The sequence below is a fragment of the Parus major genome, chromosome 1A (assembly GCF_001522545.3).
Source record: "Parus major isolate Abel chromosome 1A, Parus_major1.1, whole genome shotgun sequence".
Classification (NCBI taxonomy): Eukaryota; Metazoa; Chordata; class Aves; order Passeriformes; family Paridae; genus Parus; species Parus major.
In genome coordinates this window covers 51,666,171-51,684,075 of record NC_031773.1, presented here as the reverse complement: position 1 = coordinate 51,684,075, position 17,905 = coordinate 51,666,171, and the positions used below count along the sequence as shown (strand labels likewise).

The 17,905-nt window shown below is 37.7% G+C and overlaps 1 protein-coding gene across 1 annotated transcript in view; it reads left to right on the top strand.

The window, feature by feature from the left end:
* POLR3B (RNA polymerase III subunit B) overlaps positions 1 to 17,905 on the top strand; it is a 72,736-nt gene that overhangs the window by 42,347 nt on the left and 12,484 nt on the right. Inside the window, exons 20-25 of the mRNA XM_015628557.2 lie at positions 1,669 to 1,878; positions 3,681 to 3,839; positions 5,271 to 5,388; positions 5,833 to 5,975; positions 15,783 to 15,886; positions 16,742 to 16,908. Coding sequence (XP_015484043.1) covers positions 1,669 to 1,878; positions 3,681 to 3,839; positions 5,271 to 5,388; positions 5,833 to 5,975; positions 15,783 to 15,886; positions 16,742 to 16,908 — 901 coding nt within the window. The remainder of the gene's footprint in view (positions 1 to 1,668; positions 1,879 to 3,680; positions 3,840 to 5,270; positions 5,389 to 5,832; positions 5,976 to 15,782; positions 15,887 to 16,741; positions 16,909 to 17,905) is intronic.

Genomic DNA, 17,905 nt, shown 5'->3' with positions numbered 1-17,905 from the left:
AACCAGGGGGGTTGAGTCAAAAGTACAATGGGAACAATGTATAACTAAATTCTCAGAGTATGTCAGGAATATTTAGGTATGGACAAGTAGGGCTTTGCAGGGTGGGACTGCAAAGGTCTTCAGTCTTGAGGAATCCAGGCCCTACCAGTTTGTGTCTTACAGGAGGCAAAAAATTCTTTTCAGAGATGATTCATTTCATTATATAAGAAAAAGACAGAAAAAGAGCTGCTTAAAAGCAAGAGACAAGTTAAGCCTGTCAACTGTACCAGATTTTTCTTGTCATTTGAGAAGAAAATCTACTTTGTAGAACCTGGGAAAGTCCAGACCAGCTGTAACAGTTCATTTTCAGATAGTAGCTGTTGGGCTCTCTCCATTCTTGTCCATGGGAAGGGTAGACCTGTTGTGGTTTAGGAAAGTAAACCTAGTGCCAAGGACAGGATAGGTCTTTGGAAATGCCTGATTTTGGAGTTTGATTTTCTAGACTTTTAATGTAAATGGGAATTGCAAGTAGATGCATGTAAAATGTGAAGCTGACCTCCCCAGTGAGCAGGTTTACGTTCAGATATCCTTCCTGGCCATGTGAAATCTTCCTGATACACTGACTGCCTTGATATTTCCAAGAAAGCAGCCAGACACTGAAACTGCAGGAGAAAATGCAAAGGTTTTGGAAGACTTATACCCTAAGGACAAAGTACTGCAGAATATTTAACACTTAAAACTTTAAAATGTTAACTTTTCAGACTGTAATTTCTTAATTACTTAGAGACATAGCATAGTCCTGGTACAGCAAACTCCAATAACATATGATTGTCTTAACCTTTGTTCTGCTACACAACGGTTTATGTTTCCCTGCTGGGTGTTAATTATTTTTTCCTCAGATTTCAGGAGACGCTTTGGCATTCTGATGGGACAGGGCCAAAAATTTCAGTCTCAAGCTGGGAGGTGTATACAAAGGGTTGAATTCTGAACTGTAAATTTAAAATTAATTTCATGTAAAAAGACAAATATAGAAGTGGACTTCTACTGTAGTCTTTCTATCAATGCTGCTTCTAATTTCAGAAAGTAAATCACTCTTGGCTGCTGCTAGTGGTGTGCTTTGTTAATACTTTGTCCCACTCTAACACAGGCTGCTGTTGAACTAATTATTGCCCAAAAAAGGAAGGAAATATGAGGTTGAAGATGAAGAGCTTGATCCACAGTTTCTCTTGGACTCAGTGATAGTCTTTTCTGTTGATTCTCCTGAAATTTTGGATCAGGTCTCTGACACACAAGTTGAACTCCAGAAAAAAACCCAAACCCAGTAGCTATGAGAACAATAAAAGCAAACTTCATACTTGCAGGATTCAGTGTTGTGATTAAAAAAGAACATCTTATCTGTATTTAGTCAAATGGCTTTTATTTCTTTTGTTGTTGTTCTTTTTATATTGATGCTTAGGTTTTCTCTGTTCAAAAGAAAAGAATTCTTTCTGGGAGCTTAAGTTAAGAAACTACTTACATATTTATTTTAATATAATAAGGTAAAATTGTTTTGGCTTGGATTATTTTTTTCCTCTTTTTTTGAAGAATTTCTGTATGATTTTAATTAATTTTCATTTTGGTAATTTTCTAGCCAAACATTTCTAGAAAACTCACTAATGTTCAGTGCTTTTGTTTTTCTTTTGCATGCAGGTACAATTGGATACAATCAAAGAAACAGGATAGATACTCTGATGTATCTCCTTGCTTATCCACAAAAGCCAATGGTCAAAACAAAAACAATAGAACTGATAGATTTTGAGAAACTCCCTGCTGGACAGAATGCCACAGTTGCTGTGATGAGCTACAGTGGCTATGATATTGAAGATGCTCTTGTCTTAAATAAGGCTTCTTTGGACAGAGGTAAGATCCATCAGCTCTTTCCCACTTCTCCAGTGTGTCTTCCAATATATATTCTAATAAACTTGTTTTGTCATAGTTGTATCCTGTAATAACTTTTATTGCAGTTATGAGCATTAGATTTCCAGTTAAGAAATTGAATTCCCAAGCTGCTTTGAATGCTTTTGTTGGTTTTCTGTATGATTAGTGATTGTAGCTCCATGCATACAATAGTGTGGTGAAGCTGCCAACATGCATATAAACTTCTGAGTCTGAATATTATAAGAAAAAATTGGCTAACTTCTGACCTCAAATAAAAAAGTGGAAATACTTGGTTTACAGAAAACATAAGGCATGAGTTAATCTGTTCTGTTGGGCTTGCTTTTTAGATGTTTACCTGAACCTTTGTTCATTACTAACAGAGAGGTCTCATTATTTCCACCAGTAACAAAAGCAGTAGATGAAATTAGATTTGTGAATGTATTAAAGGAATTAATAGAACCTGAGGCAGTCTGTGTCTTTGTAAACTTGGTGTTCTGAGGGAGCAGTAGCAGTACTGCCTACTTTGCAGGACAAAATAATAGTATTGTCTAAAGCAAAGTAATTTAGTGTTCATTAAGGGCTAAATTAATTATCTGCTTCCTTAAAAATAAATACCAAATCTGTGGTGGAGTGTATTTTGAGTAAAAGTACATAAACACCAAAGGGAAGGTTGACTAACAGAGACCCATGTTTGTGCAGGTCTAGCCTGTCTCATTCTCTCCACACTTCTTCAGCACTTCATGTTAATGCTGCTGAGGGCTGGAGGAGAGTTGCCTGATAACTTAGTCACTCTTCTCTCCCTTTTCTAAATAAATTCCTTTGAGAGCAGGCATAGTGTAGTGATCAAATTGGTTTTAGTTTTAGGTGGCCAAAATCAGATTTGTCCATCACTTTATTCCCGCCCCCCAACTCCCTTCCTCCTAGTTGCTAGGCAGCAATAATAGTATTCCTAGACATGTATCTTTGGCATTAATGTCTGCTGCATTTAATTTATGCCTCCTTTTCTAAAACAACAACAGGCGTGATTTAAAACTGAATGTTTTCTTTTCTGGTAGACTGGTAACATTTAGAGGGAGAGCTGTGGTGCCTGTCAGGAATTACTTGACATAATCTGAAGATATAGATGTACTGTATGTGGCCACAGCCATCTTTCAAACAAACTAAAGTAATGCAAGATTATTAGCAAGCCTTGCTCTTGGCTCTCCGTAATTCTAAATGTGATTAAAGTCTTTAGTATCATGATTGGTTGCTGTACTTGGAGGGAAATTCCACAGACTGTACTTTTCTCATCCAAAACTCACTTGTTTTATAACAGTACATATAATTTCAGGTGAGGGGAAAAAAGAATAATGGGTTGATCATACTAAACACTCAGTACTTTCCTGGTAGACTAGCTTATGCCAGCCACAAACATCAGTAAAGTTCAGGTTTCTTAGAAGTCATGAAAAGAGTAAGTGCTCCTCTCACCCTATTACAGTCTCTTCTCCCATGTTACATCTTCCTGGAAATCACCAAAATCTTTCAAAAGACTCAGTGATTTCAAGAGAAATTATATGTGTGTGTGTGCAGAGATACAGAAGCAGATCAGCACAGTTCAGAATTGGACTGTAGCCCAGTGTCTAAAAAAAAGTAGCGTACATGATCTCACGTTTAAGTTGTGCACCCCTAGGCATCCGTGTACAATGTTATGTGTGTTCAAGCCAATGAATAATCTAACAAAAAATATTTTGTATTCCATAGCTCAGATTTTATTCCTAGGCAGATGAGTTTGTGTTCCATTTTAGGTTTTGGAAGGTGTCTTGTGTACAAGAATGCCAAGTGTACACTGAAGCGTTACACAAATCAGACATTTGATAAAGTGATGGGGCCGATGCTGGATGCAGCTACCCGTAAACCAATCTGGCGCCATGAGATTTTAGATGCTGATGGTATCTGTTCTCCAGGTAGGTCAAACTGCATGTTCACTCATGGCATATTCATAGCCAAAGTGGAAATTAATGTTCTGTTAGTATTTTTTGCACACCTTGTTTTATACCTAGTGTTTTGGGAGTTTTTTTGTCTTGAAGTCAACAGTAATGTGATAGGAAATTTTAAAAAGTTAGTTCCTGAAAGCAGCATGTTCCCAGTCACTGGGGGGACTTCTGTACTTGAAATGAGTAGTTTTATATTTAAGTAGAAAAGTGAGGTTTTTAATAAGGTGAATCTACTGAAGCATTATAATTTGTATTCTTATGTTCCCAAACTAGCAAGCTTTTAATACTGTAGTTTTTCCCTGTTTGTCTGTCATGTACTGTTGTTTTCTTAAGGATAGAGATAGACTCCTTATTATTTTGATTTCATGCATCAAAATCCCCTAGCAAGATGTCAGTTAATGCAGTTTGAGGAAATAAAACCTTATGGTTTTAACACTTTAGAAAGATGTTTGCAGAGAGATAAATAAATAGAAACATAAAGAGAGGTGTATAACTTTCCAATGGTAATAGATTTGAGAAAGAATCCTCCCATACTGTCATACTTCAGTTAGAAAATGTCTTCATAGATCTGCTAGGATCTAGTAAGAAAGGTGTTTTAAAGGGCACCAAACTTAATTCCATTCTAGTAACGCAGTTGGGCCAGTTTTGCTCTTTAACACATCACAATGGAGCTTTCAAAGTTAATTAAGGAAAAAAAAGGCAAGAATCTTCTGAAGTATTAGGATAGATAGGGCTAGGCTGGACTCCAGAGTGAGACTGTTCTCAGCATGTAGGTAAAAACCCATTTGAGATAGTTCATGTGGACAGAAGAGACACAGGCTGAAGTCCAGTGTAATTTAGTGGAGGAGGTGGGAGGTAGATACTTGGTGTGCAGTTGTATCACTTGGAATCCTCCTGATCTGGTTTTCAATGTAAAGGGCAGGATAAGGGAATGGAGCAGGGAAAAGCTATATGTGACATCAGTGTCAATAGAAATATCTAAATACAAGGTGAGATTGACAGTAATCTTGCACAGCTCATTGTGGAATGATGGGCTGTCCCAAATTTAGGTGTGAATTTTTAAATTTTGTCAGTTTAATCATGGCAAAGTGTTCTATGTTAATTTTCTCCATGCTTAGAGCAGATGACTTCAGATGCTTTTGTGCAGACTTCTGACACAGGGTATATTGAATAGCTGTTCTCAAAGTGCACCCAGCACTATGTTCTGCTGTAGTTTACCAAAGAAAACTGGTTTAGTGATTCCCTTAACATTCAATATTTAGTGAAACAACAGAGAATACTTCTTGGGCATGTTCCTCCCAGTTTGTCTTCCACTTTACTCTTTTTTTTGAAAAGCTTAAAATGTGTTTCTAACACAGGCAGATAGATTTTCATGGTGCTTTTTATTCTTTCTCTCTGTAGGTGAAAAAGTAGAAAATAAGCAAGTTCTTGTGAACAAATCTATGCCAACTGTGACCCAGACACCTCTGGAAGGAAGCAGTGTGCCTCAGCAGCCACAGTACAAAGATGTGCCAGTAACGTATGTTGCTATATAACTTCAGAGCTGGGCAAATTACATGAAGGAAAGGTGTTTGAGAAAATACTGAATTCTAGAAAATTCCCTTCTTCAACTAGAACTATATTTGGGTGTTGCTTGTTTAAGTGAAGATCAAGAAATTGGCAATATATGATAAAGCTTTTGCTGTCAAGAAGAGCCTGTGTGAAAAAAATCCATACCTTGTCTTCTACAAGTTCAGCTTAATTCTCCCTTAGTTTCTGTTGCAGCTCTGGAAACTCTTTCAGAAACATGCTGTATTCTGCAACTTGTATGTAAATATGTATTTAAATATAAAATCCTTTTTCCTCATATACAAGTTCCATAAAGATTATAGTTTGGTCAGGAGCTTACCAAGACAGAGATAGTTGTCTGTAACTTGTGTTTGGTTCACAGAAGTAAAACCAATGTTTTGGCTTCTTTTGCTAGCTACAAAGGTGCCACTGATTCATACATTGAAAAAGTAATGATTTCATCAAATGCAGAGGATGCTTTCTTGATTAAAATGTTGCTGAGGCAAACCAGACGTCCAGAAATTGGAGATAAGTTTAGCAGTCGTCATGGACAGAAAGGTAAAGGACACATTTAATAAAAATAAATTCTTCTTGTATATGCCTTCTATATGTACATAATGTATGTTTCCATTGATTGGTTACGATATTTTATGAATACGGTAATAGAAGGCCATGTCAGGTTTTTTTTTGTTAAGTTCACCTAATTTAGGAGTGATCAACAACTCTCAGTTGATACATGACTCTGGAAAATTCAGTAATTGCCCATTTTAAACAGGTACAGTGTTTTTGAGGTTTGGTTGGGTCTTTTTTTTAAGTTACAGTTTGGATTTAGGTGACAGATTTGTCAGTGGGTTGTCAATAGAGAGATTGGAGAGGTTCTGAACGCACAGAAAAGATGAGAGATGAAATGTGATGTTTGCAGGTTTGTGCAGACATTCTGCTCTAAAGACAAGACTGCAGGTAGATAACTTAGAACCATGGTGTAAAAGGGAAGCAAATCAGGAGCACAACTAGGAGTGTACCAGCAGAGAGCAGAAAGAAAGGGAATGTTTTTAAAAAGACACCTGGGACATGATCTGGGAACACCTCTGGATCTTAAGACCAAAACCTGAAAATGAGTACCTACTAGGAAACTGCTTGGTGGCATATAGTTCTCAAGTTTTAATGTTACTAGGAAAATGAAAATTTTGAACCTTTTTCCATGTCTCCTGAAAAACAGCAGTGAACTCCCTTGACCTGAATGTGAAAAAATACAAATCTCAGGTCATCCTCTGAATCTCAGAGTTGGAAGGTGCGGAAAAAAGGGTATTAAGAAAGAAGTGACCAAAAACAGTCTGACTGTACCAACTTAAAGGCACGTTTTGTTCCCATTGGTGTCAGCGTGGGACAGGTTTTGACATGTTCTGGTCATCCTGTACACTTGGGAGATGGAGATTTGTAATATTTAAAGCATGACCTTCTATGTTACTATATGTGATGTGCTATTACCTGAATGTTGTAATCTTGTTACATTTTAAAGTCTTCTTATTTTGGCTTGAGAGCATTACTTGGTCTCTTGCCAGATGTGATGGAAAGATGAAGAGGTTGATATTACCAAATCCTTCCCATTGCAGCCCATACCCCCCTTGTGATCCTGTCCTAATAAGTACTGGCCAGGTGTAAAGGCTGTGTCCCTGTCGTGAGATGCAGAGCTAACCACAGTAATCCACCTTGCTGTGGTGTCCAGGTTAGGGCATCAGGACATCTACCTACAGCAGCCCTGTCAATCAGAAGAGGTGAAATGGATGCAGAAGGCAGTAGTTGATCACAGTGACAGCTGTTTTCAGACACTGCCTCAAGTTTGTGTGTTATCTGTAAGAATAGTCTACACAGCCTTTCCCAGTACATCCAGCTCTCTGCAAGATCACCTGTAATTCCACAGTGTCTCTCCACACACCCACAAAACTGCCTTTTGATTTCCTCTGTATTCTCAGGAAATATTTCCATTGTTTTTATTGTTATTAAGGAAGAGAAACTCTTGTGATAAGAATTGAAATGTTTTTCCTGATTATATTTTCAAGATGGTTTTTGATCTAAAAATACAAAGCTGTTTCCACTGAGTTCCCCAATGATTTGGGAATTGGTATTGTTGAAGGTTTCAAAAAAGTAAAGAAGCAGCATTACCTACTTGACTGTCCTTAAAAAACTGAGTCTAGTTCTTGTGCTGCAGCTTTATAGGATAGTTAAGGTACATGAGGGGAGGAAGACTGTTAGCTTCAGAGGCAACCCAAAGGAGCTGAGCAATTGGAATGTTTAACTGCCCCATTCTTCCTTTTCCCAGGGGGAATCCTCCTTCAGGAAGATTTTGTGTAGATTCTCTTTCAAATATTTTTCCAGTCTCATACACAATGCAGTTGTGCACTGCTTAAAAAGTCAGGAGCACTGTTAGAGCAAAGCCTACTTCTTGAAACAGTTTCAGCTTTGTCTAGTTAAACCCTTCTCCTTATAAGTGGTATGCAGTATTTTAGCAGCAAGTTATTGTATAACAATACAATCAGTATTGTGCAAGACAAATTTTCTTATTAGAATTAAAAAAAAAAACCCTCCAAATTATATTAAAGAAGCTTCTTTTTTAATCGTGATGAATATTTATAGGGATTTGCCTGAAAGATTAATGTAGGTTAGTTTTTTCTCCTAGTTTGGGCTATTAATGTGTACCTATGAGAATAGTTGAACAGAATGTAAATTAACTTTTTTTTTTTTTTCATATCCCTCCAAACATTAAATAAAAAGAGAGCCCCACAAATATAGAACCATGAGTGGAAGTGGAAGAACGACAGAAAGAAACAGAATTTTGTCAGGCAGGCTGTAGTATGGCTTTAGGGTGCTAAGGACCTTCCATATGACAAAATGCACCTAAGACATCTCACAATGTAGAGCAAGCAACCACCTGTGGAAATCCCATGGTAATGAAAAGCAATATTCAGAATTATTCAGAATGCTGTAGGAAACTTTGAGAGCACCCATAATTATACCTTGCATTACATCAGGTTAACAATGCCTGATCACCCTGTATCTGTGCTTGGGATACTACTACTACTACTACTACTGCTAATAATAATAATAATAAAAACCCAAGCCCATCAGTTGCTTAGAATGTGACTTTCAACTTGATTTTGGAGATATGAGTGGAAACATTGCAACAGTTGTGCTACAGAGTTTGCAGGCATGTGCCTGTTGCTGTCACATACATCAATCTATAGTAATCCCTTGTGATCAGGGGAGTGATCATATTCCAAATTGTTACATCTTTCTAGGACTCATAGCCTTCCTGGCAGGAAACCTCTCAGTTCATTATAGAAAAAGATGTTACAGTAAACAGGAGAAAGGAGGAATATGGAGAAGATACATTTGATAGATACTAAGAAAAAAAATACTGAGAACAGTGCAGTTCGCTGTTTTGCAATTTAATTATACAGTGAAGCAGCCAATACTGTCAACAACAGAACTGGAGAAAAGACATGAAAAGGAAAATCTCCTTTGATAGCTTTTTAAAGTTACATGTGGTATCGTTCTCTGATATCAAACTGGGGAAGGATCAGTTATATCAGAAGAATATAGACAATTGTGAAGCAGAAATCATAGTACTGACTGTTTAATTTTTTCTGTTGAGAGCATTTTTAATTAGCTTTGAATTTTTTCTCTCATCTTGGTCTGAATGTAGGCAATTATGACTTCAAGTTTAATTTGTGACTGTTAGCTTTAAACCTGCCATAGGGACATTTAAACATATAATGAGCTTAAACTACCAAGTACCTTGGTTCAGTGAGAAGGAGAAAAAGCATATGTCTGTCTCCATTGTCAGTCTTTTTTGTGAAATAGTTATTTTCAAGAAGGGACACATGAACATGAGATTTGATTCCATGGAATCACTGTAGTAGTGGGTTTTAAATAATTAAATATGTGTAAAATAAGAGAGTGCACAAACCATGTCTCAAACTTTTTGATGGTCTTTTTCCTGTATTCCAAATTGATTTGTATTTCAAAGCTGTGCTTTGTCACTGGAGCAGAAGGAAGCAGAGTAAGGGAATTAGAAAGTGTCTGGGATACAACAGATTAAATCTCACAAACCAGCTTTAGCCTTTTGTTACAGAAAAGCCTTTCGTTAAATATGTAGGTAGATTTTGTAGGCCTCTGTAATAATACAGATCTATGTCACTGCCTCTGTATTTGCTGCCTTCTTTGTGTCCTCTCACATGTCAACATGGTATTGGCAAGGGTCACCACTTCTGACCACCACACCCTCTTTTCACGCGAGTCCATGTTTTAAGTACACTCCTTCCAAGCTGCCTGTAAAAGGTTGCCTGTCCTTCAAGGCATCTCAAAAAGAAATATATGGGGAGAAGGAAAAAAAACCCAAACAAACGAGGCCACCATGTTGTGTTCTGAAATGCAAATATTTTGCTTTATTTTAATATTCATCTTCAAACTGCGTGTTGCAGTAAGATCTTTGGGTCTGGCATTGTCTCTATAGTCTGTAATGTCATTAAGCTCCTAGTGACTCACAAATAAATCCTCTCTGGTAGTTATATGTTTATCCTGAACTGCAGAACTTTGTTTTCACTGTATTGCATCATATATTTTCCAGAAGGATAAAAAAAATAATCTTTTTTTGGGGTAATTATTTTGTTGTTTTAATCTTGTATTCTTCAAGCAAAGTCACTTTTCAAAGCACAGAAGGCAAAGGGATTGTTAAGCTAAAGAAGCTTCATCTGAGTTCCATACAAAGTAAATTATTATATTTCCAGATTTCCTCTTGCTTTGCTACAAGTCACAATGAGGAAAAAGTTGGGCTCCTTTGATGTGAAAAAAAGCAATATAACACTTCTCTGAAAGAACATTTCTCAGTCTCTCATGTGAAAAAGGATTAACACCTCCAACAAAGGTCCTGTAGATCACAGAACTAAGCAGCAATACTGAACAGTATTCCTGAGGAGTGGAAAAACTGTATTTAAGCAAGAGATTGTTTGAACTGGCAAACAGAAGCTTTTTAATAGCTGAAGATCTAAGATAAAGGATTAAACCTTTCTGAAGTATCTGCACTTAAACAACTCTAAAGACAAGGAAGCAAGTTTAAATTCATGAAAGATCGTCTTTGTTTTCCTAAATGAACCGTGTTCTCTAGTGTCAAAACAAAATCCATTCACTGCATTATCAACTACATAAACTTCATGACAATACCACTCATCTACCTAAGCCTGACCTTGCTTACTTTTTTGAAATTTTTATTAGTTTGAGCATCTGCCATCTGCTTTCCTAACTTCATAGTGAGATCAACTTATCTTTTTCCTTTTAATGGGCTCTTGTACAGTACAGATAAGCAGAACATTTAAAATAAAATGCTGGTTTTAAATGGCTACTTGTGTAATTTCCCCCCATGTTACAAGTCAGAATTAGTACTTTATCTCTAATAGAACATCAGTGGGTTTATAGTAATTAAATGGTTGAAGTGGCATTAAAAAGAATTCACTCTTAATCGACTGCAGGAATGTGGGATGATTAGTAGTTATTAGGCATCAGGGAAGGTAGGGATTTCTTGCCATATTTTTATCTTCAGAAGTTGTATTTGAGAAAATGTCAGAATGCCATTAAAACTTCCCATTCTGTTTTTTCTATTTATTTTTAACAAAACTGCTGCTTAGCTCGCTGTCTTAAGAAGAAAATTACAGCATTTTTTATCTCAAGCAGCAAACAGGTAACCTTCTGACCTTTTCAGTAAATCCTCAACTGAACCTCTGAAATTAGGGTGATTTAGCATTTTATGGCACAGAATAAAAATCTCTAATTCTGTTTCCAAATAGTGTATCCTGAACACACATTTTATTAAGCTCTTGACTCATTCAGCCATGTGTATTTTGTAAAGTTCCTATGGTTATTGTTTTACAATAGCTGCTTCCAGAAGCATTGTAAGGGTTTCAATTAATCAGCTCTTTGTGTGCTTCAGACTATGCAAATTTATCACATCAGACCATTCAGCAGCTCATGGGAAAGCAGTGTACAAACTGTATTGTCTTCTAGCACCTCCTCTCATTTAGAGTGATGTTTTTAATAAGAAAACTAATCAAGTTTACTTATGCATTATTTATCTGTTAATTTTAATTCTGTTCTTTACCTCTTATGTCAAATGGGATGTAGCGAGTGATATGATAGATCAGTGAATGATTCAATATTGAACAAAGCTTATGTGATGCAGCACTTTTTTCTTCTAGACTTCTTTTATGCTTAGTTAGCCAACACAGTATGTAATTAGAGAGTTTTGAAGCAGCTGTACATTTTTTGTTCAGCCTTACTAATTTTTGCAAATCTGTCACTTGCCCGTAAGATACAGCGATGTGTTACAGCTACAACTTTGCTTAATTATGTGATGTTGTCTTATTTCTCAAGAGTATTTCCAAATTCTGCTAAATCTGGCGAAGCTAAAATAGATGCCTTTCAAGTCAGTTTTAGCTCTTTTACCACCGTATCATTAGAATGAGTAAACAAGCTCGTTTAGTAATGTGCTTCTTTTTATCTTGCTGATAGAAACTGGTACTGCTGCTGCTTCTATTCACGTCGTCTCCTTTGCTCTCTAATGTCCCTCCTGCTGGTAGTAATTAGTTTTCTATATTAGGTTGTTTTGACTTATTTGATGATTTTTTTTTTTCTTTCCATTTGGCATGTGTGTGTATAGAAGGCACCTTATTGTAGCCCGGTGAAAAACTTTCCCATACTGTTGTGTTCTGTCCCTGCCCCCTCCCGGCCGCCCCCCTTCCCCCTCTCTGCACAGAACCGAGCTTTTACAAGTCTGGCTGTGCTTGTGTTTGTCAGCAAACTGTAAAAGCAACCACACGAAAGGTACCAGCTCTGGAAACCTGAGTTTCTCCTGATTAGGAAAAGAAACTCAGACAAAAGTAGAGGGGCAAGGGGCTCTTTATGCTGTCAGTGCCTTGTGGAGGTACATGGGTTTGAGATGCTGTCAGCATTGATGCTGATAGCGTGTGTGGGGCTGGGGGCTATTGTGCATAGTCAGGGGGCTGTCATTTATTGGCTGCCATACAATAGCATTGAAAAACACTGCCTATGGCTGTTTTATACTTGCATGTTAAACCACTGCGGATGTCTGATTTAAGGTTATTCTGATTTAAACTGTTATCCTTGCATTAAGCTTCCATGCTTATTAATCCACTTTTTCTTCTTTTCTGATATTGTAAAATAATTTCTTAGAATTTTCTCTGATTTTCCTTCTAAGGTGACATTGCAAAATTGATACACAGAAAGTTTTTTTCTAGAATTCAATTTGTTTTCAATGGAAAAGAAATTAGATGTAGCAAGTTACCAGATGCTTTCTTGCTCAAGCACATAACCATCTTGTTAATCCACGTTAAAAAACACATTTTGTTTTTTGTTTTGTCTGCAGCCTTTTCTGGTTGTTAATACTTGATTCTGGTTCCAGATGAGGCACCAGAATGCATAGGTGAAAGCCATTCAGGCCTACTGCAGTATGGAATTTAGTCTCAAGTCGAATTGCTCAATTCCAGATGCAGCATATAAAAATTGCGAGAGGAGGGGAAGTGGATGAAACCAAATTATTTCATGTGTCCTTTATGAATGCTGGGGATCAATTTTCATGTGATGTCTAAATCAGTCGAAATTAAGAAATACTAACTTCTAGTAAGAGCCACAGAGCAAAACAGCCTCCTAGTTTGAGTGTGCCTTATTTATGAATATTGTATGGGGTGCAGTTGCTCAGTTATGAGATGCAGTTCGTACTTGAACAGGGTTTGGAACTTGAGGCTGTTTTAAATCCAGCCTCCTTCACTGTTTTATTAGCCAGTTGCAAATGATAATTCCACTCACATTAATTAATTCAACTGGTCACTTTTTTTGCAGCTGTTGGCTTGGCTGGTACTGCTATGCTGCAAAAAAAAAAAAAAAAAGAGTAGCAAATTCAGGAGCTTAAAGTGTAGATCTGCAAGCATTTGTCTCCTAAAGAGCTTCTGAAAGCAAGCGATTGCAAAATGAAATCAAGTTTATATTTTGAATGAATTGCAGTTACTTTCTTTTAGAAATAGCATTGTATATAGGAAAAGTATCTTTCAGCTTTTTTAACAGTTGAATGAACTTTCTTAAAACATAGGGTAGGATAGCTCCTCTGTCCTCTTAAATGCACACAGACATGCTATAGATCTGCTACAGGCTCAGCAACTTCTTAAAATACAGAAGCTTAGAACTGAGGCTTTATAGCTTTCCCTTTTTCTTTTTTTTTTTTTTCCCTTTTTTCTTCCCCTCTGTAAAATAGAAACTTTATAAATGGCCTAGTGAGCTTCACATTTCTGGATTCTGTCTAAATATTTTGTTTTTAACTTCTAAGCTCATTATGCTGTCTTTGTGTTAACTTGTATTAAAATCTGTCAGCTATGACTGGTCTCATAACCACAGTCAGCGGACCAGAATAAGTTAATTATTTACTTGTGTCACTAGTGCTCTTCATCTAATGAAATGCACAGCTGTGTTAGATCTGCAGTTGGGTGTGTAGGTCCTATTGTTACACAAGTCAGCGGAGGGTAGAAGCCGCTATGATGGAGAGCCCTCAGTTCTTTCTGCTGTTCTGCCTTTCTGTGTCGATTTCATGGATCTTTTATCATTCACTTTCACACAAAACAAACAACACAGTGGCTGTCTGCTATGGGAACCAGCTTGGCATATAAAAGGTTTTCAGAGCCTAAAGTAATTTTAAGTTAGCTAAGATTTAATTCTTGGCTTACAGGTGCCGTGAAGTCCAGATGCAACCTAATGCTTTCTTAGATGTAAATGCAAATAAGGCAGATTGTATACATGATAGTACACATATAACAGAGTATTTATGTATAAAATTTTAGGACAAAAAAAAAGCTGTGCAAGGAAGAGATAGTGGGTTGGTTTGGTTTTTTTTTTTGTTTTTTTTTTATTTTCAGCAAATGATTTCTGCTTGGCAGGGAGGGCTAGAAGGATGTTATTGATTTATCACAGTAGAACAATGAAAATTAGTTTCAATAGGTTTAAAAACTAAATGCAACAACACACACCCCTTTGCCCCAGACAGTTTTTTTTCTGCTCCCTTCCCCCATACTTACCATTCTCATTCTATTAACTACTGTCCCATACACCTATCCCTGTCTTGCTTGGACAGTGGAAGAGGAGCTCCCTCCTGAGCAGACGCCGATATCCCCCTGTGAACTGGCTGGTCGGGGATGCCTTTTTAGGGATGTAACCAGTACCCTCAGTCTTCCAGGAGCCCCCTCCACTCCAGGACTGTTCCCAAAGCATGCTCTGGCACAGTTGCAGCAGGCTGATCTCAAATAGCTTGCAGACTTTTTCAGCTCTAAGGGCCTCTGGAAGAAATTGTCCAGCTGAAACAGTAGCTTTGGTTCAAAGGAGTATGGGCTTAAGCAGCTGCATTTTAGCACCTGAATTTGAATGTTAGATCTCTTGATCATTTATAGCTGAAGTATGTCGATTTGCAGAATTCACTATAGAAAATTGTAAGAGTTGGAAGGAAAACTTTGAGATGCATGATGGACATTTAAAATGAGTTTTCATGTTTCTGCTTATTCTTTCTGCAATATTTTTAGACTTTGGTGGGTTTTCTTTGTTTTCTATCTGTTACTGATAGAGACTGACAAAAGCTTCCAAAACTTTTAAAGGGACAGTTTGTGTTCATGGACTGACAAAGTTAAAGCAGTCTGTGGAGTGGATTGCACTTTTTAGTTCATTGATAGCAGTTTGCTGAGCAAACTGATGTTACCTGAAAAAAATCTTAGTTGTTTTTTATTTATTTTCCCCTACTTCTCTTTTCAGTCCCTGTCAAAGTCCAATTTGTTTTTGTTGACAGTATTTAGCAAAGATACATATGATAAATAAATTTCAAATCAATAATAATTCTGCATGTCCAAAGATACAAGCTAAGAGGCCAAATTTCTGAGTGTTTTTCTTTCAGGAAATTATAGCATCATCTTTAAAAACGGTGTCTCTCTTGAGATATTCCAGTCTGATTGGACAGAAGTTTCCAGTTGCTTCTGAAAATAGGATCCAAAGCTTTATCCCCTAATTTGCTAACACAAAAATCACTGGGAGCATTATGCTAATATATTAGCTATTGTATTAGTTATATGCTAATTTTGCCAGTCCTGTCACAAGGGCTGTCTTCTAGTGTGCAGGTTGGGAGTACTGGTCATGGTAATGAATCTGGGTGAAAAGTGATCCATGAGAAAGAGAGGAGGAGGGAAACACTAAAGAAAATCTGGCGATGAGCATTAGCCCTGCTGGTGGTTTACTCTTTTGTGAATTGAAATGTTTTCTCTTCTGCAGGGGTGTGTGGACTGATTGTTCCTCAGGAGGACATGCCATTTTGTGATACAGGGATCTGCCCAGATATCATAATGAACCCTCATGGCTTCCCGTCGCGTATGACGGTGAGTGGTGCTGCCCGATTCACAAGACACTGTCCCCCAAGAGGGAAAGAGAAGGGATCACCCACTAGAGACAATAAAAGCTTGAAGCATGATTTCACTGGGAATATTCTCCAGTCATCATGCTCTGCTCTGAGTAGCCAGCCCTCTGTTTCACTGTTTTGAAACATCCTACTGTAAAAGAAGTAAGGTTGCAGGCTCTTCGTGCATCACTCTTGTTTTCTTCTGTTTCAAGCTGAGAGGGATGCAACTGAATACTTCACTTGCACCCTTGGTGTTTGAAAATTTCTTGCTCTTCCTTCCCTATTGTGTGTGCCCATTAATCTGGCTGAGGCAGACTGTAAGGTGAAGGTTGAAGAGGAGCTTCAATTATAGATTCAGACCTATAAAACTTCTTAAATTATGCACACCTCATGGAACTGAGGTGAGTCTTGCAACTGTGCTGCAGGGTCACTGCCTGCTAAATACCTCACTGCCTGCCCTTTATATGGGACCTCAGTGCTTCCTTCACACAACCTCTGATCTTTCTTCCTTCGTTAACATCTTCCCTTCTGTTCCCCCGGCTGCAGAGCAGCGAGTCAATCTCCAAGGCTGTTTCCTCCAGCAGAAGGCCACACAGATCATGCCCATTTTTCAGACAACTGGAAGAAGTGGAACTGCCTTGGGACATTAAAGGTGTTCCCAGACCTTGCGAAGAGTCCAGTTTTCCCCCTTCACGCAGGAGCACTCTCAGTTGGTTCTTGGGCTTCTTCCACTCCTCCTGTTGCATGCAACAGGCTGCCATCTGCCTAGCTTGTGCTGTGACCAATCCAGCAATGTCCTAATGACCAGGCTGCTAACTCTGCTTTTCTTCCACAGGTAGGAAAGTTGATTGAACTCCTGGCTGGAAAGGCTGGGGTGCTCGATGGCAGATTTCACTATGGAACGGCTTTTGGCGGCAGTAAAGTTAAGGATGTGTGTGAAGATCTTATTCGCCATGGTTATAACTACCTCGGGAAGGACTATGTAACATCTGGGATCACTGGGTAAGAATCTGCTCTTTAGATTTAGGTGTTTCAGGAGAGTGGGGAAATCCTGTTGAGACACATCTGAAAAAATTTTCTCATGTCTCAGAGCTTGGGAACTTTCTCTTGTTTGCAAACTGCTGTGAGATTGAGAAACGAGGCTGAAGAGTAGTGTGCGTTTTTTATTTCTTAGAAGCGTTTTGTGGATCCACATTTTAAAAATTGCTGGTGTATGTGTGGCTGTAATGGGAATGGACCTTGTGGTACATATGAAAATTTCCCAAGTTTTACTGCCTGGAAAAAAAAGCTAAAGTCAAGACTTTCTTGCTGAGAGATAGAAAAAAATCAGATTTCTGTCAGCAGAAAGTCTTACATATGCTTGGAATCAGATAAGCATTTTCATGTTGACTTTAATGGTACTGTAAATATGGATTTGGAGGAAAGCGTCTGTTCCTTTGGAATATTCTGTGTGTGCTCTTTTTTCCTTTTTTTTTTTTTCTTTCGATTACACAATGTTTCAGTCTGGCATAATACTCTAATCTGCAAACTTCCTGCTGTGTTGATCAGACTGGCTTCTGAGACACGGAGTTCAAAGAACATAAGATAGTTTAGGAACAGGAAAAGGCCATATGGCTTCACATGCCTGCCCTTCCAAAATGTATCTTAATCCTACCTTCCTGCTATTTTTATTATCCTTCCAGTCCCCTTCTTCTCAAGGAGCAAGTTTAGGTCTCTTTTGCAAGTTTTTTTTATATACTTTTTATTTTAATTGCCTTTCCTACCAACTTATTCCATATGTTGCTTCTCTTTTTGTTTTAGAGATACAATTTTGTTTTCTTTATTCACTGCATATTCCATAAATTGTATATCAAGTATCCTGGTCCTTGAAACACTTCCTGTTGGTATGTTATGGTAGCTTTTAAAAAATCTGACTAATCATGTTTCCTAGGGAGAATATAATCATCTATCTAGCTCTAAAATCCCCCATCCTCAAACTTCAACTTTGTAGTGCCCTATT